The sequence below is a fragment of the Hypanus sabinus genome, chromosome 14 (genome assembly GCF_030144855.1).
Source record: "Hypanus sabinus isolate sHypSab1 chromosome 14, sHypSab1.hap1, whole genome shotgun sequence".
NCBI classification, from domain to species: domain Eukaryota; kingdom Metazoa; phylum Chordata; class Chondrichthyes; order Myliobatiformes; family Dasyatidae; genus Hypanus; species Hypanus sabinus.
In genome coordinates this window covers 100,724,331-100,751,266 of record NC_082719.1, presented here as the reverse complement: position 1 = coordinate 100,751,266, position 26,936 = coordinate 100,724,331, and the positions used below count along the sequence as shown (strand labels likewise).

Here is a 26,936-nt window from a genome sequence, read left to right as displayed (position 1 = left end):
GTAAATGCATACAGTGAAAAGCATAATTTGTGTCAACGACCGCCACAGTTTGAGGTTGTGCTGGAGGCAGCCCACAGGTGTGGGCAAGCTTCCAATGCCAACCTAGCATGCCCACAACTCACTAACCCTAGGGCAGAGTATCAGAGCCAGGGGTTATGCATTTCAGTCCAAGGTCAAGTGGAATTTCTTCTTTCACGGGGATTTTAATCACCAGGATTTTCTACAACAGAAGCTATGGAGCTGGAATTATTTAATATATTCACGGTGGAGACTGACAGACATTTAAACAACATTTGAATTCAGCCGTCTGGATTCTGACTAGCTTCCCCATAGAAGACAGAGTAGAGGTCAAAGGGACTTACACTGGCTTGTAGCCTGTAATCGGTGGTATTCCACAGGGATCTGTACTGGCACCTCCACTGTCTGTGATGTACATAAATGACCTGAATAACAATGTGGATGAGCGAGTTGGTAAGTTTGCAGATGATACGAAGACTGGTAGTGTTGCGGATAGTGTAGAAGACTGGCAAAGAATATGGCAGGATAAAGGTCAGTTATAGATATGGACAGAAAAATGGCAGATGGAGTTTAACCCGGCCAAATGTGAAGTTTTGCACCTTGATAAGTCAAATGTAAAGAGTTGTGAAGGACAAGATCCTTAACAGTGTTGATGAGCAGAGGGATCTTGGAATCCAAGTTGATAGCTCCCTGAAAACAGCTACACAGGTTGATAGGGTGGTTAGGAAGACATATGACATGCTTGCCTTTATTCATCAAAGCATTGCGTTCAAAGGTCAGTAAGTTATGTTGCAACTTGACAAAACTCTAGTTAGGACACATCTGGAGCACTGCATATAGTTCTGGTCACCTTGTTATAGGAAGGATGTTGAGGCTTTGTAGAAGGTGCAGAAGAGGTTTACCAGGATGTTCCTGGATTAGAGGTATTGTGCTATAACTAGAGGCTGGATAAACTTGGGTTGTTTTCTTTGGAGTGGCAGAGGCTGAGCAGAGATCTGATAGAGGTTTATAAGATTACGAGAGCGTAGACAGAGTGGACAGAGTATCTGTTTCCCAGAGTTGAAATGTCTAATACCAGAAGGCATGTATTTAAGGTGAGAGGAAGTAATTTCAAAAGGACAGGTGAAGGGCAGGGTTTTTTTCACACAGAGAATGGTGGGTGCCTGGAATGCACTGATACAGATACATTAGGGAATTTTAAGAGATGTTTAGATAGGCACATGAATGTGAGGAAAATGTAAGGATATGGACATTGTGTAGGCAGAGGAGATTGCCCATTTGATTAATAATTTAATTGGATCAGCATAGCATTGTGGACCGAAGGGCCTATTCCTGTGTTGTACTGTACTACATTGTGTGTTCTCTGGTTAACGTGGGATTCATCATGGGAGCCAAGTGTAGAAAGAGAATGTAGGATTGTTTATAAGTCAGGACCAGATCAGGCTATTAATTGGTGGGAATACATTTATGAGCTGACCTACTTCTCTCTTACTTATGATATTGAAAATCCCCTCCATTAAAGAGAAAACTTGTAGTGTGATAATATTGTATTCCCGTCCGCAATGTCAACACAGCGAGCTTCACAGAAAGGAAAGGCGTGACCCCATCATGTTCCCTGTGTGGATGCTGAGTCTACAAACCCCCTAGAATCAGAATCAAGTTTATCATCACTGACATGTATCGGGATGGCTACAGTACATTGCAAAACATCAAAATACTCCAAGTTATTGTTGCAGTACTGTGACTGAGTACCATCATATACAACACGTAAGTGCCATGGCGGAGAAGTCACGGCAGCACCTGTACTAGATCAGAGCTTTGCACATATTCAGCATGTCAAACTTCTACAGTGGAGAGAACTGTGACTGCTTCCATCACAGCATGGTATGGAATCACCAATACCCAAAAATGGAAAATCCTAGAACAAGTAATGGATACATCCCAGGCAAAGCCCTCCTTATCAAGGATCCCTGCCACTAGAAAGCAGCCTCCATCATCAAGGACTGCCACCATGTTTTCTTCTCACTACTACCACCAGGAAGGAGGTACAGGAGCCTTAGATCCTACAACACCAGGTTCAGGAACTGCTTTCACCCCTCAACCATTAGGCTCTTGAACCAGAGGGGATCACTTCACTCAACTCAACACTGAACTGATTCCACAAACTACAGACGCACAGAAGGATTCTACAACTCATGTTCTCAGTATTAATTTTATTATTATTATTATTATCCTTGTTTTGTACAATTTGCACAATTTGTTCTCTTTTCTGTATTGATTGTTTGTGTATAGTTTTTCATAAGTTATATTATGTTTCTTTGTATTTACTATAAATTCCCAAAAGAAAATGTATCTCAGGGTAGTGTATGGTGACATATACATATTTCAATAGTAAATTTACTTTGAACTGAGTAATCCTAATCACTCTTTTACCTTTAGGATATACGTTGTTTTACACGATTGAGAAGAATGCGCCGATTGATGAATGGTTAATTGAATTGGTCAGTGGTGACAGACTGACCCACCAGATCATGGACCTCAACCTGGACACTGTCTACTATTTTCGGATCCAGGGACGAAATGCCAAAGGCCTGGGACCGCTGTCTGATCCTATTCTGTTCAAAACACCCAAAGGTTAGGTCAGATTGTTTTTTTTTTGTTGTTTGTTGGTTGTCTATCGTGTCCGATGATGACATTAAAACTCGTACGTTAGAGTTGTTGAATTGGAAAAGCCATTGCACTGAGACAGATTCCACTCTGGACCTCAGAAGTCTGGATCCAATGGTATAAGTAGTCTTCCTTGGTTGCAGTGGATGACCATGGCTTCTTCTGTGCTTTTTAATGCTTCAGTAATGAAGGTCTTCCATCACTGGTGGCGTTCACAGCTGCCTTCATTATGTCAGTAGCTTAGTCTCTGTTTCCACCACTGTCAGCCATGCAAGTCCTGGGTGGAGACTCAGGAATACCGTCACTCTGAGATGTAGAAGGATTCTTAATTGCTGTTCCCACAAAAGTTTTGTTTGACCAGTTTCAAATCTGCAGGACTAGTAGACCACTCTTGGTCTGACTGCTACCCTTTCACCTGTTTGGCATGGGTGACCCTACCAAGAGCCAAAGTATAAAGCCCTGACTCTAGCCAGCATAGCTCTCCAGGTCATTGAGGCACACAAACCTCAAAACCACAACAAGATTGTGGCCCTCCTCGAGGAATATGTAAATAAGAAACTATAAATTACAATAGGAAATATATATTAAAATTTAAATTGAACAAGTAGTGCAAAAAAAGAGTAAAACCAAAGTTTTTATGGGTTCAATGTCCATTCAGAAATCTGATGGCAGAGGGGAAGAAGGTGTTCCTGAATCATTGAGTGTGTTCAGGCTCCTGTACCTCTTCCTTGATGGAAACAATGAGAAGGGTGCATGTCGATGGATGTCACCTTTTTAAGGCATTGCCTTTGAAAATGTTTTCAGTGCTGGGGAGGCTAGTACCTATGATGGAACTGGTTAGTTTGGCATGCATATATTTGAATGTTTTCAGTCTTTTTTTTTAAATAGAATTTTGCTCTGTGCAACTTAATAAAATTAGCATAAAGTAGCATCCCTTGTGACCCATTTTAGTAAGTGAATAATGTTTCAAAGCCCTTTAAGCTGTTTATGCATCTATAGGCATTTTGAATAGACATCCACAGACTTAACATAATACCAAACCAGACCTGCATTTTATAATAAATCTGTACACAAGTGGTAATCAGTGATAATGATAAAATCAACAAAGATAGATGTATCTTATACATTAGTGAGAAGCAATTACACAGACATTTGCAACAAGCTGTGTCGCAGTCTCAACAGGTTTATGGAATTTTAACCCTGCTCAGAAATTCATCTTCCCTTTCAAGATGTGATTCATCTCTAACATTTAGTTCAAAGTAAATTTATTATCAAAGTACATATATGTCAGCATATACAACCCAGAGATTCATTTTCTTGCAGTCATTCACAGTAGAACAGAGAGCTACAATAGAAGCAATGAAAAGCTACACACAAAGGCTGACAAACAATATGCAAAAGACAAACAGAGCAAATAATGAAAAATAAATAAATAGTACTGAGAAAATGAGTTGTAGACCCTTTGAAAGCAAGCCCATAGATTGTGGAATCAATTCAGAGTTGAGGTGAGTGAAATTATCCTCGCTGGATCAGGAGCCTGATAGTTGAGGGGTAACAACTGTTGCTGAATCTGATGGTGTGGGACCTAAGGCTTAGAGCCAACATTAAATTTTCCACTTGAAAAGCATTCAGGTAAAAGATGCAGAATGGATTAGATTTGACTTGGGAATTTTTACTTTAGAAAGATTTTTCCCTAAGATTATTTTTATTTTGCTTTGCAAATCTGAAGGCTTTGCTTTGTAGTCAGGTTAGGCCCAAAGTGTTTAATGAAGTCTCTCAGGTGAGCCCGGTGATGCATATTCTCTGCAGCTGACTACATATTTTGTTCTCATGAGTCTATCTGAAGTGCAAATGAAGAACTGCTCCTGTTTCCTTTGTGTTAGTTACTAGGGTAACATTTCTGGCAATATGTGATTCATCTCACTTTATTTCTGTATTGAGGCCTGTGTCTTAAATGTCACATTCTAATAATGTTGTCTTTTCTTACAGTTGAACACCCTGACAAAATGGCCAATGACCAAGGTAGAGTGATTTCTGTCCATCTACTTTTCAGATTGACTGAGAAATGTGCAATAAGAAATGATGAATTCCATTGTCTGACATTGTTTAACACCGATTCTGCAAAACTATTTATAGAAAGGAAAAGCCACTCTCCTGGTGTTTAATAAAAATGTTTATTTATTTGGAAATCATTTGTAAGATATGTAGCTCAGTGTACTGATGATGTCTCCTCGCATAGTGACAAAATTTTGCAAGTAAATTGCTAAGATTGGACAACAACCCAACAAAACATTTATCTGAGCAAACACGAGGAAATCTGCAGATGCTGGAAATTCAAACAACAACACACACAAAATGCTGGTGGAACACAGCAGGCTAGGCAGCATCTATAGGGAGAAGCGCTGTCGATGTTTCGGGCTGAGAACATTTATCTATTTATTTAGTGATGTGGCGTGGAGTCCTTCTCACTGCACCAACCAAGCAACCCCCAACAACTCCAATTTAACACCCTGTTCTAATCATAGGACAATTTACAATGACTAATTAACCTACTAGATATGTGAATTGTGGGAGGAAACCTGAACAGCCAGGGAACGCTCACACATTCCACAGGGAGGACATACAGAGATTCCTTATAGAGGACACTGGAATTGAACTCTGAGCTTTGACCACCCCAATCTACAATAAGATCGTACTAACCACTATGCCACCAAGCTGAATCTTGATGCTTACCAAATAGGTAGTCTTCATCAGCAGAAGATGGTTCTTCTTCTTGCCAGTCAGATGCTTCAATAAACTGATTTCCTTTCAGTCCTCTTACAAAAATGCAATTTACGAATAATCCTTGAATGAGTGCATATGATAGTCAGATAAAAGCTCTGGATTTTGGTTGTTACGAAATGAACCACTCTTTTATCTACTTTCCCCTTGTAATCAAAGATCTTTGAATTAGTGTTATTAAGGTATGAACAAGTATATACTGTGCATATCATGCACACAATCCAATTATCTTAAACATCAAAGGAACAAATCACTTTCTAAAATGCTTCCTGTCAGAATCAGAATTACGTTTATTACCACTGACATATGTTGTGAAATTTGTTGTTTTGTGGTCACAGTACAGAGCAAGACATAAAAAACTATAAGTTATAATATGGAATACATCTTAAAAATTAAATCAGTAGATCAGAAAGGGAGCAAAATAGTGAAGTAATGTTTATAGATTCATGGAACATTCCAAAATCTGATTGCAGAGGGGATGAAGCAGAGGAGATTTAGAAGGATGTTGCCTGGATTGGGAAGCGTGCCTTATGAGAATGGTTGATCATGTGGATAGTCAGAGGCTTTTCCCCAGAGCTGAAGTGGCTAGCACGAGAGGGCACAGTTTTAAGGTGCTTGGAAGTAGGTACAGAGGAGAAGTCAGGGGTAAGTTTTTTACACAGAGAGTGGTGAGTGCGTGGAATGGGCTGCCAGCAGCAGTGGTGGAGATGGAAACGATAGGGTCTTTTAAGAGACTTTTGGATAGGTACATGGAGCTTAGGGAAAATAGAGGGATATGGGTAAGCCTAGGTAGTTCTAAGGTAAGGACACATTCGGCACAGCTTTGTGGGCCAAAGGGCCTGTATTGTGCTGTAGGGTTTCTTTGTTTCTGTGTTTCCATTTCAGCCTGATACAGCTAAAAAATCAAAACTGCTTTCAAGGGCAGCACAGTCAACAAAGGTGTCTTAATGCATTTAAACGAACTATCGCTGCTTAAAACTGACAGAAACAACACTGATTGTGGTTGGAAGGGCCCACGGAGGACACCTCAGAGGAAGCGCAGGTGTAGATCTGGGTTACGAGCGCATTTAAGGAAACATTTAAACTCCATATACCAACTATCTTGCTGGTGAACGTGTATAGTTTCTGGTGAATAAAATCGATGACCTAAGAGCCAGGGTGCTGTGTCCTTTGCTTCATGGAATCCTGGTTAACCCCTTCCGTACTGGATGCAGCAATTCAGAGCGACGGGTGTACTATACACCATCAGGATAGATCTATAGAGTCTCTCAAAAGCAGATATGGAGGGGTATGCCTCATGATCAACTCTTCTTGGTGCACAAATATATCAGTGCTGTCCCAATTTTGCTCACCAGACCTGGAATATCTTGCAGTAAAGTGTCATTCCTTTTACCTACCACAGGAGTTCTCTGCGGTCATTTTGGTAGCAGTTTACATTCCACTTCAGGCCAATGTCAAGCAGGCTTTAGATGATCTGAGTAATGGGATCAACGTGCACGAAACAGTGCACCCTAATGCCTTCACCATCGTTTTGGGAGATTTTAAACATGCAGTCTGAAAAAAATCAACTACCACCAACGGATCACTTGCAGTACCAGAGGGAACATCACACTGGACCATTGCTACACCACCATCAAGAATGCCCTCACTTCGGAAGACTGATCACCTGGCTGTACTTCTACTCCCTGAGTACAGGCAGAGACTGAAGACTGCAGCATCAGCAGTGAGGACCAAAAAGGTATGGACAAGAGAAACAGAGGAACACCTACAGGACTGCTTTGAATCAATGGACTGGACTGTATTCAGGGATTCATCTTTGAACCTGTATGAGTATGCTGCAGTTGTTACCAACTTCATTATACCCTGTGTGGATGAGTGTGTGCCTACAAAGACTCGCTGTACATTCCCAAAGCAAAAGTCATGGATGAACCAGGAGGTACATCATCTGCTGAAGGCTAGATGTGTGGCATTCAGGTCTGGCAACCCAGGCGTGTAGAAGAAAACCAGGTTTGTTTTGCAGAGGACTATTTCAAGAGGAGACAATTTTGAATGAGGTTGGAGGTGACATCGGATGCACGGCAACTCTGGCAGGGTCTGTAAGACATTACTTCCTACAAAGCGAAACCCAATAGCATGAATGACAGCGATGCTTCACTACCAGATGAACTCAATGACTTCCATGAACACTTTGAGAGGGAGAACACAACTACAGCTGTGAAGATCCCTGCTGCACCTGATGACCCTGTGACCTCTGTCTCAGAGGCTGATGTTAGGCTGTCTTCAAAGAGAGTGAACCCTTGCAAGGCAGAAGGTCCCGATGGAGTACCTGGCAGGGCTCTGAAAACCTGTGCCAACCATCTAGTGACAGTATTCAAGGACATTTTCAACCTCTCACTGCTACGGGTGGAAGTTCCCACTTGCTTCAAAAACTCAACAATTGTACCAGTGCCTAAGGAGAATAATGTGAGCTGCCTTAATGACTGACTATCGCCCAGTAGCACTCACATCGACAGTAATGAAATGCTTTGAGAGGTTGGTCATGACTAGTCTGAACTCCTGCCTCAGCAAGGACTTGGACCCATTGCAATTTGCCTTTCGCCACGATAGGTCAATGACAGACATAATCTCAATGGCTCTCCACACAGCTTTAGACTACCCCGACAACACAAACACCTACATCACAATGCTGTTCATAGAATTATTGCTCAGCATTTAATACCATCATTCCCACAATTATGATTGAGAAGTTGCAGAACCTGGGCCTCTGTACCTCCCTCTGCAATTGGATCCTCAACTTCCTAACCAGAAGACCACAGATTAGTGATAGCATATACTCCTCACTGATGATCAACATTGGCGCACCTCAGGGGTGTGTGCTTAGCCCACTGCTCTACTCTCTATATACCCATGACTGTGTGGCTAGGCTTAGCTCAAATACCATCTATAGATTTGCCAACGATACAACTATTGTTGGTAGAATCTCAAGTAGTGACAACAGGGCAAACAGGAGTGAGATATGCCAACTAGTGGAGTGGTGTCGCAGCAACAAACTGGCACTCAGCGTCAGTAAGATGAAAGAGCTGATTGTGGACTTCAGGAAGGGTAAGACGAAGGAACACATACCAATCCTCATAGAGGGATCAGAATTGGAGAGAGTGAGCAGCTTCAGGTTCCTGGGTGTCAAGATCTCTGAGGATCTAACCTGGTCCAACATATTGATGTAGTTAAAAAGAAGGCAGGACAACGGCTATACTTTATTAGGAGTTTGAAGAGATTTGGCATGCCAACAAATGCACTCAAAAACTTCTATAGTTGTACTGTGGAGAGCATTCTGACAGGCTGTGTCACTGTCTGGTATGGAGGGGCTACTGCACAGGACCAAAAGAAGCTGCAGAAGGCTCTAAATCTAGTCAACTCCATCTTCGTACCAGCCTACAACGTACCCAGGACATCTTCAGGGAGCGGTGTCTCAGAAAGGCAGCATCCATTATTACGGATCCAGTACCCAAGACATGCCCTTTTCCCACTGTTACCATCAGTAGGAGGTACAGAAGCCTCAGCAATTCAGGAACAGCTTCTTCCCCTCTGCCATCCGATTTCTAAATGGTTATTGAATCTTTGGACACTACCTCACTTTTTTTTAAATATACAGTATTTTTGTTTTTGCACTTTTTTTGTAGTCTATGCAATATATGTAATTAATTGTTTATTTATTATTATTTCTATTTTTTTTTCTGTGCTGGACTATGTGGACTATGTATTGCATTGAACTGCTGCTGCTAAGTTAACAAGTTTCCCATCACGTGCCGGTGATAATGATTCTGATGTCTGTCACTCTAGTGCTGGAGTCTGAGCTGCACAACCTTTCTCAGGTTGGAGAGGGGTTCATAGTCTCAGGAAAAATGGTGGAGTACTGAAATAATGAGATGATTCTTTACTCTGACAATCCCAGTCACAGAGGGTTATTGATGCTCATGATAGATTTTAGGATGATGCAAGAAAAGAACAACTTATTGTATTCATTTATTGAGATGCCGTGCAAAATTGACCCTTACGGCCCTTCGAGCCTCTCCGCCCAGCAATCCCCCGATTTAATCTGAGCCTAATCACAGGAAAATTTACAATGACCAATTAACCCACCAGCTGGCACTTCTTTGGATTGTAGCAGGAAACTGGGGCTCACGGAGGAAACCCACATGGTCACGGGGAGAACCTACAAACTCCTTACAGCCAGCAGCGGGAATTGAGCCCAGGTCGCCTGTACTGTGGAGAAGAATGAGAGGGAGATCTCATTGAAACCTACTGAATATTGAAAGTCCCAGATAAAGGTGATGTGGAGGGGAAATCCCCTATAGGATCAGAGGGTACGGACTCAGAATAGAAGGACATCCCTTTAGAACAGAGAGGAGGGGGAATATCTTTAGTCAGAGGGTGGTGAATCTGTGGAATTCATTGCCACAGACAGCTGTGGAGCCCAAGTCAATGAATATAGTTAACACAGACTTTGATAGTTTCTTCATTAGTAAGGGTGTCAAAGGTTATGGGAGAAGACAGGGGAATGAGGTTGAGAGGAAAAATAAATCAGCCATGATGGAATAGCAGAGCAGGCCTGATGGGACAAATGGCCTAATTCTACTCTTATGTCTTATGGTCTTATTTTATTGAATGAGACAGGCTCATTCCGCGCTGGCTTCAGGGGCCATAAGATCTAGTCATAAAGTCATAGAACCATAGAACTGTAACAGGACAGAAGGGTTTATTTGGCTGATTAACTTCATGTCAGTTCTGTGTAGACTAATCCAGTCAATTTCTCTCTCTCTCTCTCTCTCGCTCTCTCTCATTCACACACTCTCCCTCTCCCCTTCCTTGTTTCCCTCCCTCCCTTTCTCTTCTCTATTTTTCACCCTCTCTCTCTCCCTCTGTCACTCTGCCTTTCTATCTTTGTGAGTGTCTCTACATCGTTCTTTTTGTCTGTTTCAATTCCTCTCCCCTCTTTCTGTCCTCTCTCTCTCTCCCTCCCTCTCCACACCTCTTTGTTGCTCTCTCTTTCTTTCTCTCTCTCTCCCTACCCCCTCACCCCATCTCCATCTGTCTCACTTCTTTCCCTCTCCCCCTGCATCTTGTCTCTTTCTCTATCACTATCTCTCTCTTGCTCTCATTCACACACTGTCACCCTCCTTCCTTGTCTCCCTCCCTCTCTCTTTCCCTCTAGTTCTCACCCTCTCTTTGTCTCTCTGACTCTTTATCTTTGTGTGTGTGTGAGAGAGACCCTCTCTTTCTGTTGTTGTTTCTATCTTTCTCTCTCTCTACTCCCCTCCATCTCTCTCTTTTCTTTCCCTCTTCCCCAGTCTTCTCAGTCTCTCTCACTCTCTCTCTCCCTCTCTCCCTCCCCTTTTCTCTGTCTTCTCTCTCCTCCCTCTCTTTCTGTCTCTGTCTCACTCTTTCTCCCTCTCTCTCTCAAACCCTGTGCATTATTTAGCCTCAAGTACCAGTCCAAATCCTGCTTTGAAAGACCCAGTCATTGCAGTTTCTGTTTAAGCTCTTGTGTTTGGAAGGCATTGCTGTGAAACCAAACACTGTGGTAAATGAACCACAAATAATTTTTGGAGAGGGGATAGTTAATGCGATCTCAGCAGTTTTCACCACTCACAGCAGTTTTATTATTTTCAGTGTGCACTACTTTCCCCTTTGTCAGCAGAAGTTCCTGTCCAGTGAAGACTCAGCAAAATGTCAAAAATACCAGTTGAGAAATTGAGTGAAATGGCGTTTGTCAGAGACAAAAAGTGAGAGAGACGCAAGAAAAAAAATGAAAGATTTACAAAGAGAAAGGGGAATCAGAATGTGAAAGGCACAACACAGCTGGACATTAATTCAATTGAATTTAGCTCGATGAACTCCACCTTGACTCTTTATTATAACCTTTATATTTTCCCTTTGAAGAGAAAGTCTTAAGCAAGTAATTGTCGCAAATGGAGGAATGCAAATGAAAAGAAAGAGTGTACTAGGCACAGAGTGAGGTAAAATCACCAGAGGACACATAAATCCAACTTTTAAAATACTTTAGCTGTGAGCAATTAAGTTTGTTCAATGTTATACACTCAACTTTATTGGGTACGCCATTAGAAACTGCTCCTTATTGCAAAAATCTAATCTGCCAATCATGTGGCAGCAACTCAATACATAAAAGTCTGCAGACATACTTATACTTATACTTTCTATTTTACTTTATTGTCACCAAACAATTGATACTAGAGCGAACAATCATCACAGTGATATTTGATTCTGCACTTTGCACTCCCTGAAGTAGAAATCAAAGTAAATATAATAAAAATTTAAATTATAAATCATAATTACAAAATAGAAAAGGGAAAGTAAGGTAGTGCAAGTCAGGTCCGGATATTTGGAAGGTACGGCCCAGATCCGGGTCAGGATCCGTTCAGCAGTCTTATCACAGTTGGAAAGAAGCTGTTCCCAAATCTGGCCATATGAATCTTCACGCTTCTGAACCTTCTGAAGAGGGAAAAAAATTGTGTTGGCTGGGTGGGTCGTGCCATGGACAAGAGGTCTAGTTGTTCAGACCAAACAACAGAATGAGGAAGAAATTTGATTTCGGTGACTTTGACTACAGAATGCTTGTTGGTGCCTTGTGGGGTGGTTTGAGTATCTCAGAAACTGCTGATCTTTTGAGATTTTCATTCACAGCAGTCTCCAGAGCAGGAATTCCTTTGGATAGATTGGGCTCATCGGCCTCATCTAGGAGTAGGAAAACCCTGATCTTAAACCTCCTATCCCTACACCCACTCGTGGGGAAGGCTTTGGGAGTAAACGCCGAGGAAAAGTCCGGAGCAGAGATCCCTAAGGCAGTCCTATGTTGAGTTCAACGTTGACTGGCAATCTTGTGATGCCATTGATGCCAAACTGCATCAGTCTCTACAGTTCCTTTAGATACATCAGCTGCATGGGGAGGAGGAGCCTGCTACATGGGCAACAGTTTGATCTCCATATTGTACTGACCAGGTTTGCCAATCACTATCAGAGATGTAACTGTCATTGTTGCCCTGGACCGACAAAGGGTCTTGATGGTCACATGATGTAATTGGACAGCACATGTTCATTAGTCCTGAAGAGACTGTTATCATGTTTTATCTCGAAATAACATTCAACATGTCACATCTCTTACCCTGCAATCTCATTCAGAGGTAGCAAACTGATCTAGGAATAAAGAAAGGTCAGATAATAGTTCATGGAATCAGTCCTGGGAGGAATATTTTAAATCAGTTGATAAAGGGCATCCTTATAATTCCAGTGAATTTGGCAAAGAGCAGATATCTTCTTCAAAATTGGAGTATTTGTTTATCCACTGAGGTCTCATTGGAATTATTTTCCCTCTGTGCAGTAAGATGGCACATCATCAGTGCCATAGAATTAATTAAAGTCGAAACCAAAGTCAAACTCAAAGTAAATTTATTATACAAGTATATATTACCATATACTACCTTGAAATTCATTTTCTTATGAGCATATACAGGAAGATAAAGAAATGCAATAAAATGTTAACACAAACAAACGGCCAATGTGCAAAAGTGGATATAAGACCATAAGACAATAAAATGTCGGAGTAGAATTAGGCCATTTGGCCCATTGAATCTGCTATGCCATTTCATCATGGCTGACCCATTTTTCCCCTCAGCCCCAATCCCCTGCCTTCTTCCCGTATCCCTTCATGCCCTGACCAATCAAGAATCTACCAAACTCTGCCTTAAACATATATAAAGATCTGGCCTCAACAGCTGTCCATGGCAATGAATTCCACAGATTCACCATTTTCTGGGTGGAAATTCCACCTCATCACTTCCCAACACTGTATTCCATCTCCGATTTCTTTGCCCATTCTGCTAATCTGTCTAGGTCCTTCTGTTTTCTCTTTTCTTATGAATGCTGCTTGACCTGCTGAATTCTTCCAGCACTGTGTACTTATTCTTAGCTCCTTCTGTGTCTCCCTACTTCCACAAAAGTCCTTGTCCCTCCACCTACCTTCAAATCGTCTGCAACCTTTTCAGCAATAAAGCTATCAATTCCATCATCCAAATCATTAACATATAATGTAAAAAGAATCGGTCCCAACACAGACCACTCTGGAACACCACTAGTCATGGACAGCCCACCAGAAAAAGCTCCCTTTATTCCCACTCTTTGCTTCCTGCCAATCAGCCACTGCTTTATCTAATTTAGAATCTTTCCTGTAGCACCATGGGCTGGTAGCTTGTTAAGCAGTCTGGTGTGCACCTTGTCAAAGTCCTTCTGAAAACTCAAGTGCACATCAACCAATTCTCCTTTGTTTATCTTGCTTGTTGTTTCTTCAAAGAGTTTTCAGGCAGGATTTTCCTTCAAAGAAACCATGTTGCTATGGCATATTTTATCAAGTGCCTGCAAGTACCCCTAAACAACATCCTTAAAATCCTTGTTAGCCATGGTTGTGTCATCTTTCTTCCTCTTTGAGATGTATACATCTTTTGCCTTCTGAATTACTTCCAGAAATTCCACCCATTGCTGCTCTGCTATCAGCCCTGACAATGTTCTTTTCCAATCGATTCTAGCCAATTCCTCTCTCATGCCTCTGTAATTCTCTTTACTCTACTGTAATACTCTGACTTCAGCCGCTCCTCAAATTTCAGGGTGAATTTGATCATAATATGATCACTTGCCCCTTAGATTTCTTTTACTTTAAGCGCTCTAATCAATTCCAATTCATTGCACAACGCCTAATCCAGAATAGTTGACCCCCCGCAGTGGGCTCAACCATGAGCTGCTCTAAACATAAGCCATTTTGTAAGCATTTTAGAAGATTTCCCTCTTGGTATCCAGCACCAAACTAATTTTCCAAGTCTTCCTGTATGTTGAAATCTCCCATGACTATTGTAACATTACCCTTTTGGCATGCATTTTTCCATCTCCCATTGTAATTTGTAGAACACCTGTATATTGTGCAAATAAAATTAAGTACTATTGAGAACATGGGTTGTACAGTCCTTGAAAGTGGGTCTGTAGTTTGTGGAATCAGTTCAGAGTTGTGAGTGAAGTTATCCATGTCAGCTCAGGAGCCTGATGGTTGGAGGGTAATTACTGTAACTGAGCATCCTGAACTCTGCTGACCATCGGCCCAGGTGCACCACAGGGCTGTGTGCCTAACCCCCTGCTCCACTCGATTGATACTTATGACTGTGAGGCTAAGTACATCTCAAATGTCATGTTTTAAGTTTGATGACATACCACTGTCATTATCCGAATCAAAGGTGGTGGAAACATAGAACATAGAACAATATAGCACAGTACAGGCCCTTCGGCCCACAATGTTGTGCCGACCCTTAAACCCTGCCTCCCAAATAACACCCAACCTTAAATTCCTCCATATACCTATCTAGTAGTCTCTTAAATATCACTAGTGTATCTGCCTCCACCACTGACTCAGGCAGTGCATTCCACGCACCAACCACTCTCTGAGTTAAAAAACCTTCCTCTAATATCCCCCTTGAACTTCCCTCCCCTTACCTTAAAGCCATGTCCTCTTGTATTGAGCAGTGGTGCCCTGGGGAAGAGGTGCTGGCTGTCCACTCTGTCTATTCCTCTTGATATCTTGTATGCCTCTATCATGTCTCCTCTCATCCTCCTCTCCAAAGAGGAAAGCCCGAGATCCCTTAATCTCTGATCATAATCCATACTCTCTAAACCAGGCAGCATCCTGGTAAATCTCCTCCATACCCTTTCCAATGCTTCCACATCCTTCTTATAGTGAGGCAACAAAACTGGACACAATACTCCCAAGTGTGGCGTAACCGGAGTTTTATAGAGCTGCATCATTACCCCTCAACTCTTAAACTCTATCCTTCGACTTATGAAAGCTAACACTCCATAAGCTTTCTTAACTACCCTATCTACTTGTGAGGCAACTTTCAGGGATCTATGGACACATACCCCCAGATCCCTCTGCTTCTCTAGACTTCCAAGTATCCTGTTATTTACTTTGTAACATGCTTGTAGTTTGTCTTTCCAAAGTGTACCATCTCAGACTTCTCTGGGTTGAACTCCATCTGCCACTTCTCAGCCCACTTCTGCATCCTATCAATGTCTCTCTGCAATCTTTGACAATCCTCAACACCACCAACCTTTGTGTCATCTGCAAACTTGCCAATGCCCACACTTCTACACCCACATCCAAGTTGTTAATAAAAATCACGAAAAGTAGAGGACCCAGAACCGATCCCTGTGGGACACCACTAGTCACAACCCTCCAATCCAAATATACTCCCTCCACCACAACCCGCTGCTTTCTGCAGGCAAGCCAATTCTGAATCCACCTGGCTAAACTTCCCTGGATCCCATACCTTCTGACTTTCTGAATAAGCCTACCGTGTGGTACCTTATCAAATGCCATACTAAAATCCATGTAGATCACGTCCACTACACTACCCTCATCTATATGCCAGGTCACCTCCTCAAAGAACTCTATCAGGCTTGTTAGACACGATCTGCCCTTCACCTGATGGACCAGATGGACTAATTCTACTCCTGTGTGTTTGGAATACTCCTTGAAGCGGAGTAGCCCACATAGCATACATATTATTATTTAAGAGAATTAATTACTTCATCTCACCCCTCTCTATTATTCAATTGCAGATTTTTTATTATGCTCAAGATAATGCTAATGGGTTTATTTCTATGATTAGTTATGATGCTGTTAGCTATCTCTGTCTGGAAGCTCTGACACGCTTTCTTTGCTCAGCAGGAAGGAGTATACATGGAGATGGATCCTTCTGGCCGGCGGACACCAACCTAATCGACAGAAGCAGCTTAAATGGTGAGTTTTTGTAACATCCAAACAAAACAGTGTTGTTTTCTTCTCTCTGTAAAGAAGCTCTAGGATTGGTTCCACAAAATGCGATTGCTCGCTGGTGCAATGCTCTCCATATGAAGGCTTAAGCACGGAATATTGATAAGCAATTCTGAGATCGCAAATCTCACGCACGGTATCAGAACCAGAATGAGAACCAGAATTAGGTTTATTATCACTAACGTACATCGTGAAATTTGTTGTTTTGTGGCAGTGGTACTGTGCAATACATAAATTACTTTCTGTAAGTTACATTAAGAATTAGGTGACAGGGTGGAAATAAATCTCCACCAAAGGAGATATAAGGCACTCCTTCCCTCCACCAGCCTGCAGATCATCCTTGGTTAAAATATACCACCTGCTTAGCACCCCCCACCCCCAATTACAGTCACATGAAGCTGTCGGAGCTGGTGGTGGGTGGTTATCTGAGCAGCTGGTGCAGATCACAAATTTTGGTTATGCGACTACCGTCGCCAGGCAGTATTGATATTGATAAAGAGTAAAGATTATTGATATTGGCCGTCTTGTAAAGACACTGCCCAGAAGGTGGCAATGGCAAACCGCTTATGTAGAAAAATTTGCCAAGAACAGTGATGGAATGGAAAGTCCATGATCTCCCTATGTCATATGATATGGCACGTAATGAACAAAGGAACAATAAGCAATCTAAAAAATAAATAGGTAGTGCAAAAGAAAGCAAGAACGGTGAGATGGATTCATGGACTGTTCAGAAATCAGATGGCGGATTGGAAGAGGCTGTATTTGAATCTTTGAGTGTGGCTCCTGTATCTTATCCTCCATGGAGGCAATGTGAAAAAGGCATGTTTCAGATGATGAGAGTCCTTAATGACAGGTGCTGTCGTGCCTCAGTCTGAGCACCTGGAGGTGCCTGAGTCCCCCAGACTCCTACATTTCTCCTGCCCTGATTAATAGTTGATTATTTTCACCAGAGTCTCATTTTCATTGTCAGAGCACCTGTGCCTTGTTTTATTTGTCTATTAAATTCCCTCTCTTTTGTTCATCTTTGCTCAATCCTAACTTCTGTTCTCTATTAAACTCTTTGTCTGTGCTCTCCTCTGCATTTGGGTCTACCTGGTTTAAGTCTCTTTAAGAGTCCAGTGTTTGAAGATACTGACCATCACCATGACAAACCTGGTTAAAACACAGTCTGGCAAAAGCCCCTGTTACAGGATGCATTCTTGAGGCATCTGTGGAGGGAAAGATGCTACCTTGGAATCAAAATCAGAATAACAACCAGAATGATGTTTCATATCATTGACTTTTTGCTGCCTGTCACACCCCTGACTTTTAGGGCAGCAATGAAGGTTCTCCATCTCTGGTGGTGTTCAGCGTCAATAGCTTCCTTTCAGTTTTCACGTATGTTCCAGGCAGAGATTCAGGAATAGCTTCACCTTCAGATGTAGAAGGATTCTCCTTTGCTGTTTCTGCAACAATTTTGTTTTACCAGTCAGGATGGTTAGCCCTGAGCTGAACCTAGAGAACCGGTGGACCATTCTTAGGGGTGACACTACCAAGAGCCAAAGCATAAAGCCCTGACTCCAGCCAATAACGCTCTCCAGGTCTTTGAGGCACACAAGCCTCCAATCCCAATGATAAGATTGTGTCCTCTGTGATGCATAAAAAATTACTATAAGCTACAATGACAATTAGATATAATGATAAGTAGCGAAAGAGAGAGCAAAAAGTGTGCTAATGTTCATGGGTGTCTGGTCTGTTCATGGAGAAGAAGGTATACCTGAAACATCGAGTATGTATTCATCCATGATGACAGCAATGAGAAGAGTATATGACCTGGACAGTGAGGGGCCTTAATGATGGATGCCATTTTCTTGAGACATCACCTTTTGAAGATGTCCTCAACTAGTAAGACTCACATCCTCTGTGATGAAGTACATTGAGAGGATGGTTATGGCTAGAATTAATTCCTGCCTAAGCAAAGACCAAAGTTGATTTGAAGGGGGCGTGAGCAGGGAGTGTTGACAGAACTGCAATGGCTGGTGTGTCTGGCAGAGATTTGGAAGGCTCAGGTATGATACATTCCAAACATGAAGTACAGTATTCCAAAGGAAGAATGTGGCTGTCACGGGAAGTCAAAGACAGTATAAAAGCAAAAGAGAGGGCATCTAACAGCAAAAATTAATGGGAAGGTAGAGGATTGGGAAACTTTTAAAAACCAACAGAAGGGAAGTAAAAAAGCCATAAAGAGAAAAAAGGTTAAATATGAAGACAAGCTAGTCAATAATATAAAAGAGGATACAAAAACTTTTTGTAGGTGTATTGTATAAGGAGTAAAAGAGAGACAAGTGTGGATATGGAACCACTGGAAAATGATGCTGGACAGACAAAGAAATACTGGAGGAATGTAAGTATTTTGCATCAGTCTTCACTATGGATCATGCTAGCAGATTGCCAGAAGTGCAGAAGTGTCAGGGGGCAGAAGTGAGTGTCATTGCTATTACTAAGTAGAAGGTGCTCGGGAAGCTGAAAAATCTGAAAGTAGATATGTCACCTGGACCAGATGAACTACACACCAGTGTTCTGAAAGAGTTGGCTGAAGAGATTGTGGAGGTATTAATAATGATCTTTCAAGGATCACTAGATTCTGGAATGGCTCTGGAGGACTGGAAAATTGTAACTGTCACTCCACATTTTAAAAAGGGAGGGAAACAGAAGAGAGGAGATTATAGGCCAGATAACCTGATCTCAGTGGTTGGAAAGATGTTGGAGTCTATTTTTAATTATGTGATTTTGGGATAACTGGAGGCACATGATAACGTAGGCCAAAGACAAGCTTGGTTTCCTAAAGGGCAGATCTCGCCTGACTAATTTGTTAGAATATCTTGAGGAAATAACAGGCAGGTTATACAAAGGATATTCAATGGATGTAATTGATGACCACAAGACAAAGGAGCAGAATTAGGCCATTTGGCCGATCGAGTCAGCTCCACCATTTCATCATAAACTGATCCAATCACCTCTTTAGTCCCATTCCCCCACCGTTTCACCATAACCTTTGATGCCCTGACTACTCAGATACCTATCAATCTCTGTCTTAAATATACCCAATGACTTGGCCTCCACTGCCGCCTGTGGCAACAAATTCCATAGATTCACCACCCTCTGGCTAAAAAAAATTTTTTTGCATCTCTGTTCTGAATGGGCGCCCTGCAATCCTCAAGTCATGCCCTCTCGTACTAGACTCCCCCATCATGGGAAACAACTTTGCCACATCAACTCTGTCCATGCCTTTCAACATTCGAAATGTTTCTATGAGGCCCCCCCTCATTCTTCTAAACTCCAAGGAGTACAGTCCAAAAGTGGTCAAACGTTCCTCATATGTTAACCCTGTCATTCCCGGAATCATTCTAGTGAATCTTCTCCAATGTCAACACATCCTTTCTTAAATAAGGAGCCCAAAACTGCACACAGTATTCCAAGTGAGGTCTTACCAGTGCCTTATAGAGCCTCAGCATCACATCCCTGCTCCTATACTCTAGAAATGAATGCCAACGTTGCATTTGCCTTCTTCACCACCGACACAACCTGGAGGTTAACCTTAAGGGTATCCTGCACGAGGACTCCCAAGTCCCGTTGCATCTTAGAACTTTGAATTCTCTCCCCATTTATTTCTTCTATATTGTTTATTTGGAGTTTCAGAAGGCCTTTGACAAGGTGTCACACATGAGCACATAAAGCCGCTTAACAAGATGAGAGCCCATGGTATTACAGGAAAGTTACTGAAATGGATAGAAGATTGGCTGACTGGCAGGAAGCAAGAAGTGGGAATAAAGGGCATCTTTTCTGGTAGGCTGTTGCTGACTAGTGGTGTTCTGCAGGAGTTAGTGTTGAGACCACTTCATTTCACTTTGTATGTCAATGATTTGGATGAAAAAATAGATGACTTTGTGGCCAAGTTTGAGAACGATGCAAAGATAGGTCAAAATGCAGGTATTGTTGTAGAAGCAGAGTGTCTGCAGAAAGACTTGGACAGATTGGGGGAAGGGGCAAAGAAGTAGCAGATGGAATATCTGGAATTAAGAAGATTGAGAGGGGATCTGATTGAAACATATAAGATTATTAAGGGATTGGACAAGATAGAGGCAGGAAATATGTTCCAGATGCTGGGAGAGTCCAGTACCAGAGGGCATGGTTTGAGAATAAGGGTTAGGTCATTTAGGACAGAGTTAAGGAAAAACTTCTCCCAGAGAGTTGTGGGGGTCTGGAATGCACTGCCTCGGAAGGTAGTGGAGGCCAATTCTCTGGATGCTTTCAAGAAGGAGCTAGATAGGTATCTTATGGATAGGGGAATCAAGGGATATGGGGACAAGGCAGGAACAGGGTATTGATAGTAATTGATCAGCCATGATCTCAAAATGGTGGTGCAGGCTCGAAGGGCCAAATGGTCTACTTCTGCACCTATTGTCTATTGTCTATTAATATAGTGTACGGAAGTGTATGGACATGCTCTTTGGCAGAAGGATAAAAGGTATAGAATATTTTGTAAATGGGGAGAAAATTCAAAAATCAGAGGGACTTGGGAGTTCTTGTGGAGGATTCCCTGAAGGTTAACTTGCAGATTGAGTTGGTGGTGAGGAAGGCAAATGCAATGTTAGCATTCATTTCAGAAGGTCAAGAATACAAAAACAAGGATGTGATGCTGAAGTTTTAAGGGATTGGTCAGACCACACTTGGAGTTTTGGGTTCTTTATCTAAGAAAAGAGATACTAGCATTGGAGAGAGTCCAGAGGAAGTGCAGGAGAATGGTTTGAGGAATGAAAGGGTTAACATAGGAGGAGTGTTTGATGGCTCTAGGCCTGTACTTGCTAGATTTTAGAAGAATTCAAAGAATCAAAGTACAGTTATTATCAAAGAATGTATAAATTATACAACCTTGAGCTTTGTCGGCTTACAGGCAGCCACAAAACAAGAAACCTAAAATAATCCAATTAAAAAAAATAAAGACCTATTCTCAGTGTCCAGAAAAAGAGAAAAAAAACACAAATCAAACAAAAAAATCGAAGCCAACGATGGCATTCCAAACCAAATTGGGTACTTATATCAGAATCCCTGGAGTAGGCCTAAAGCCTCAGTCTCAGTTCATCATATTAAGGGGCAAATTGCCATGAAACTCACAAACACAAAGCACAGCAGCCGGTGCAATCTCACAGCACATCATGGAGAGAGGAGCGAATATTGTGGGAGAGCACTTCAAAATCAGACAATCTCTCACCTCCAGTGCGGATACCCTGCCTTTCCAGTTTACCTGGGCTGGCATTCAAATTGTCCAAGCAGTGGATTGTGCCTCGCATTAAGACCTGGACCCTGCTGGAGCTCTGGCCTAGACAATGGCATTCAGCAACTTGCTCTGGGTCTAAACCTCTCCAGTCAGCCCAAAGCTGTTTTCAAGCCCTCCAAATCAGCTCAATGCTTAGAATGTTCCAACCTTGCACCCAGGTTAGTAGGACAGGCATCAAAGCTCCTCTGCCTTACTCCAATGACATCTGCATCGATTTTGCAACACACCAGCATGGCTCATCCCTCAAATTTGCTCACCTCTTCATTGTCTGCGTTGATAGTTTACCACAATTTACTTCAGAAAAGGTGTTATTCACAATGCTTTTAATTGATTAAGAGTTATCTCATTGAAATCTATCGAATATTGAACAGCCTAGATAGAGTGGATGTGGAGAGGATGTTTCCTGTAATTGGAGAGTTTAGGAATAGAGGGCATAGCATCAAAATAGAGGGACATCTATTTAGAAAAAGAGGTTTAGCCAGAGGTTGGTGAATGTGTGACATTCTTTGCCACAATTAGCTGTGCAGACAAAGTCATTGGGTATATTTAGTGCAGAAGTCGATAGGTTCTTGATTAATCAGGGTGTCAAAGGTTATGGGGAGAAGACAGGAAAATCAGATTGAGAGGGATGCTAAATCAGCCATGATAGAATGACAAAGCAGATTCATTAGGTCTTATAGCTTATATGTGGGGGCATAATTTTAAGGTGATTGGAAGAAAGCCTAGGGGGGATGTCAGGGGTAGGTTTGGGGACATAAAGTGATAAGTGTGCGGAATGCCCTCTGGGAGTTGTGGTAGAGGCACATATATTAGAAACATTTAAGAGACTTCCAGAAACATGTGGATGAAGGAAATGGAGGGCTGTGTGAGAACAATGGATTAGATTGATCATGGAGCAGGTTAAAGGTTGGCACACCTTCATGGCCCAAAGGGCCTGTACTGTGCAGTCATGTCCCATTTTGTATTTTCTGTGTTCTAGTAGATGGCATCACACAACTCTAGCTCTGATCTTCTATCCTGGTCAACTTTCTACGGGGTTGAGTGGGATCCAAGATTAACCATGATGGAATGATGGAGCAGACTCGATGGGCTGAATGGCCTAATTCTGCTCCTATGTGTTATGGTCCTATGGAATTTCATGCTTGGATTAAATGATACTGTTACATACTGAGTTGAGAAAGAATAATAAATCAGCCTAGATGATATGGCGAAGCAGACTTGATGGGCTGAATGGCCTAATTCTGTTCCTAAGTACTCTGCAACAGTCTTAGGCACATACATATCAGTAGGCCGCCTAAGACTTTTGCACAGTACCATCGTAATTTTATGCATTGCACTGTACTGCTGCAAAAAAGACAGATTTCATGATATATGTGAGGGATGATAAACCTGATTCTGATATGGATCTCTATTGTGGGCTGAGTGGGAAAAGGGGAAGGGAGAGGGGAGGGAGTGCGAAGCACCAGAGAGACATTCTGTAATGATCAATCAACCAACTGCTTGGAATCAAATGACCTTGCCTGGTGTCTTAAGGCTAGGTGTGTCTACACCCACAACAACCCCTGTCCCTGGCACTGCTTCTCTGCCACCTGTCCCACAATGTTCCACACTCACCTCTCCATACCAGACAGTGATGCAGCCTGTCAGAATGCTCTCCATGGTACAACTGTAGAAGTTTTTGAGTGTATTTGTTGACATACCAAATCTCTTCAAACTCCTAATAAAGTATAGATGCTGTCTTGCCTTCTTTATAACTACATCAATATGTTGGGACCAGGTTAGATCCTCAGAGATCTTGACACCCAGGAACTTGAAGCTGCTCACTCTCTCCGCTTATGATCCCTCTGAGGATTGGTATAAGTTCCTTCGTCTTATCCTTCTTGAAGTTCACAATCAGCTCTTTTGTCTTACTGACGTTGTGTCAGGTTGTTGCTGCAGCACCATTCCACTAGTTAGCATATCCCACGCCTGTATGCCTTCTCATCACCACCTGAGATTCTGCCAAAATGATTGTATCGTCAGCAAATTTATGGATGGTATTTGAGCTATGCCTAGCCACACAGTCAAGTATATATAGAGAGTAGAGCAGTGGGCTAAGCACACACCCCTGAGGTGTGCCAGTGTTGATAATTAGCGAGGAGGATATGTTATCATCAATCTGCACAGATTGTGGTCTTCCAGGTAGGAAGTCGAGGATCCAGTTTCAGAGAGAGGTACAGAAGCCCAGGTTCTACAACTTCTCAATTAGGATTGTAGGAATGATGGTATTAAATGCTGAGCTATAGTCAACGAACTACATCCTGACGTAGGAGTTTGTGTTGTCCAGGTTGTCGAAGGCTGTGTGGAGAGCCATTGAGATTGCATCTGCCATTGACCTATTGTGGTGATGGGCAAATTGCAGTGGGCCCAGGTCCTTGTTGAGGCAGGAGTTCAGTCCAGTCATGACCAACCTCTCAAAGCATTTCATCACTGTTGATGTGAGTGCTGCCAGGCGATAGTCATTAAGGCAGCCCACATTATTCTTCTTAGGCACTGGTATAGTTGTTGACTTTTTGAAGCAAGTGGGAACTTACACCCATTGCAGTGAGAGGTTGAAAATGTCCTTGAGTCCTCCTGCTAGTTGGTTGGCACAGGTTTTCAGAGCCTTACCAGGTACTCCATCTGGACCTTCCGCCTTGCGAGGGCTCACTCTCTTTAAAGACAGTCTAACATCAGCCTCTGAGACAGAGATCACTGGGTCATCAGGTGCAGCAGGGATCTTCACAGCTGTAGTTGTGTTCTCCCTCTCAAAGTGTTCATAGAAGGCGGTGAGTTCATCCGGTAGTGAAGCATCGCTGCCATTCATGCTATTAGGAAGTAATGCCAGGCTGGCTGGTGGCGCAGTGGCATCAGCGCCGGACTCCGGAGCGAAGGCTCCTGAGTTCGAATCCAAGTCCGTCCATCCCCAAGCACGCTCTCCATCCGTGCCGGTTAGAGCGTCAAGCTAGCCACTTGGCCTCAAAACAAAAAACAGGGTCAAGTCAGGAATGTTCTTACAGACCCTGCCAGAGTTGCCGTGCATCCGATGTCACCTCCAACCTCATTCAAAATTGTCTCCTCTTGAAATAGCCCTCCACAAATCATACCTGGTTTTCTGGTACAGGCCTGAGTTGCCAGACTTGAATGCCACAGATCTAGCCTTCAGTAGACAATGTACCACCTGGTTCATCCACGACTTTTGGTTTGGGAATGTACAGCAAGTCTTTATAGGCACACACTCATCCACACAGGGTTTAATGAAGTTGGTAACAACTGCAGCATACTTTTCCCGGTTTGAAGATAAATCCCTGAATACAGACCAGTCCACTGATTCAAAGCAGTCCTGTAGGCACTCCTGTGTTCCCTTTGTCCATATCTTCACTACTGGTGCTGCAGATTTCAGTCTCTGCCTGTACTCAGGGAGTAGAAGTACAGCCAGGTGATCAGACTTCCCGAAGTGAGGGCGTGGAATAGCACGGTAGGCATTCTTGATGGTGGTGTAGCAAAGGTCCAGTGTGTTATTTCCTCTGGTATTGCAAGTGATCGGTTGATAGTAATTGCTTAGTGATTTTTCAGACTGGCCTGGTTAAAATCTTCCAAAATGATGGTGAAGGCATTAGGGTGTAGATTCATCTGTAGATCTTCAGCTCAAATTAAATCTATCAATGAATTACTCTCACATACTGTAGGATTAAGCTGATTCATAGAATAAATTTTTAAAGTACTTTTAAAACTCCCAAACAAATTAATGAAGGACTTTGAATTTTCCAGCTACCTGCAGCCAATCTTTCTGAATGAGCTTTAAGAACCTGCCAGCACCACCACAGGTTCCATATTCAACCACGATGTACTCGTGGAGTCATTCCGTGTGAATATGCCCTTCAGTCCTTCAAGTCCACTTGTTCTTCTCCCCAGTTACAGTAACCCGACTAATCCAACCATAATCACCCTCTTCTCTCCACACGTGCCTTCTGTGAGGGCAAGTTAGAGTGGCCAATTAGTTGACTGATCCGCATGCCTTTGTGATGTTTGAGGAAACGAGAGCAGTTGAGAAAGGTCAGCATGATGACAGAGAAAGCACAAATTCTACATGAATAACGCTGGAGATCAGGATTCAAACGCCGCACCTTGAGCTACACCACTCTGCTGCTGTGACACTTTTAATTATTTACTGTTCTATGTTTTCTCTGCTTGGTTCTGTATGTGCAAAGAGCATTGCTGAAGGAAAACAGCTGAGCAACTGTTTCCATGTGGTCTGTAGTGATGCACTAAGACCAAGCACCAGGATTACACATACATTCTGGGATGATAGCTACACGGAGTAAGTTAGTATTTCAGATTTAGATGCAGATTTACTTGTCACATGTACATTGAAACATACAGTGAAAAGTGTCATCTCTGTTAACAACCAACACGACCTAAAGCGACAGACACAAAACACTGGGGGAACTCAGCAGGTCAGCCAGCATCTATGGAATTGAATAAACAGTCAATGTTTTGAGCCGAGACTGGACTGGAAAGGAAGGGAGAAGACACCAGAGGGAGGAGAGCTAGAAGGTGATAGATGAAACCATGTGGGTGGGAAATGTAAAGGGCTGGAGAGGAAGGAACTTGATAGGAGAGGAGTGGACCATGGGAGAAAGGGAAGGAGGAGGAGACCCAGGTGGAGACATTTGAGAAGATGTAAGAGGACAGAGTGCAGAATGAAGAGGAGGGGAGGAGGAAGGATTTTTTTTAACCAGAAAGAGAAATCGTTATTCATGCTGAAGGCTACCCAGAGGAAATACAAGGTGTTTCACCTTGAGGGCAGCATCATCCTGGCACAAAAGGATGCCATGGACCAACATGTCGGAACAGAAATGCAGACAGGACTCAAGATGTTTGGGAAGTTCTGCTTTTGGTGGATGGAGCAGAGGGGCTCTACGGTATCTAAGGATGCGTTGAGGCAGCCCGCAAGTGTCACTGCACATTTCAGTGCCAACATAGCATGCCCACAATGCTCAGCAGAACAACACAAAACACAACAAGCCCCTCTCCTCCTTCACACCCACGCAGATGACACAATTCTCAAATCCCAAAACTGGGTTAGTGAAAATCTGCAATTCTTCACAAAAATTCAGTAAGGCCTGGTAAACCAAACATTTAAAACTTCTGATTCATTTAATTATCGCATGTACAGTATATCAAAACAGGTTGGTGCGTGGCCAAGTGGTTAAGGTGTTCGTCTAGTTATCTGAAGGTCACTAG

The 26,936-nt window shown here is 42.6% G+C and overlaps 1 protein-coding gene across 1 annotated transcript in view; it reads left to right on the top strand.

Moving 5' to 3' along the window:
- The window catches only part of dcc (DCC netrin 1 receptor), an 897,707-nt gene that overhangs the window by 778,149 nt on the left and 92,622 nt on the right, over nucleotides 1-26,936 (top strand). The window contains exons 20-22 of the mRNA XM_059988663.1: nucleotides 2,458-2,652; nucleotides 4,675-4,707; nucleotides 16,250-16,321. Of these exons, the coding sequence (XP_059844646.1) occupies nucleotides 2,458-2,652; nucleotides 4,675-4,707; nucleotides 16,250-16,321 (300 nt within the window). The remainder of the gene's footprint in view (nucleotides 1-2,457; nucleotides 2,653-4,674; nucleotides 4,708-16,249; nucleotides 16,322-26,936) is intronic.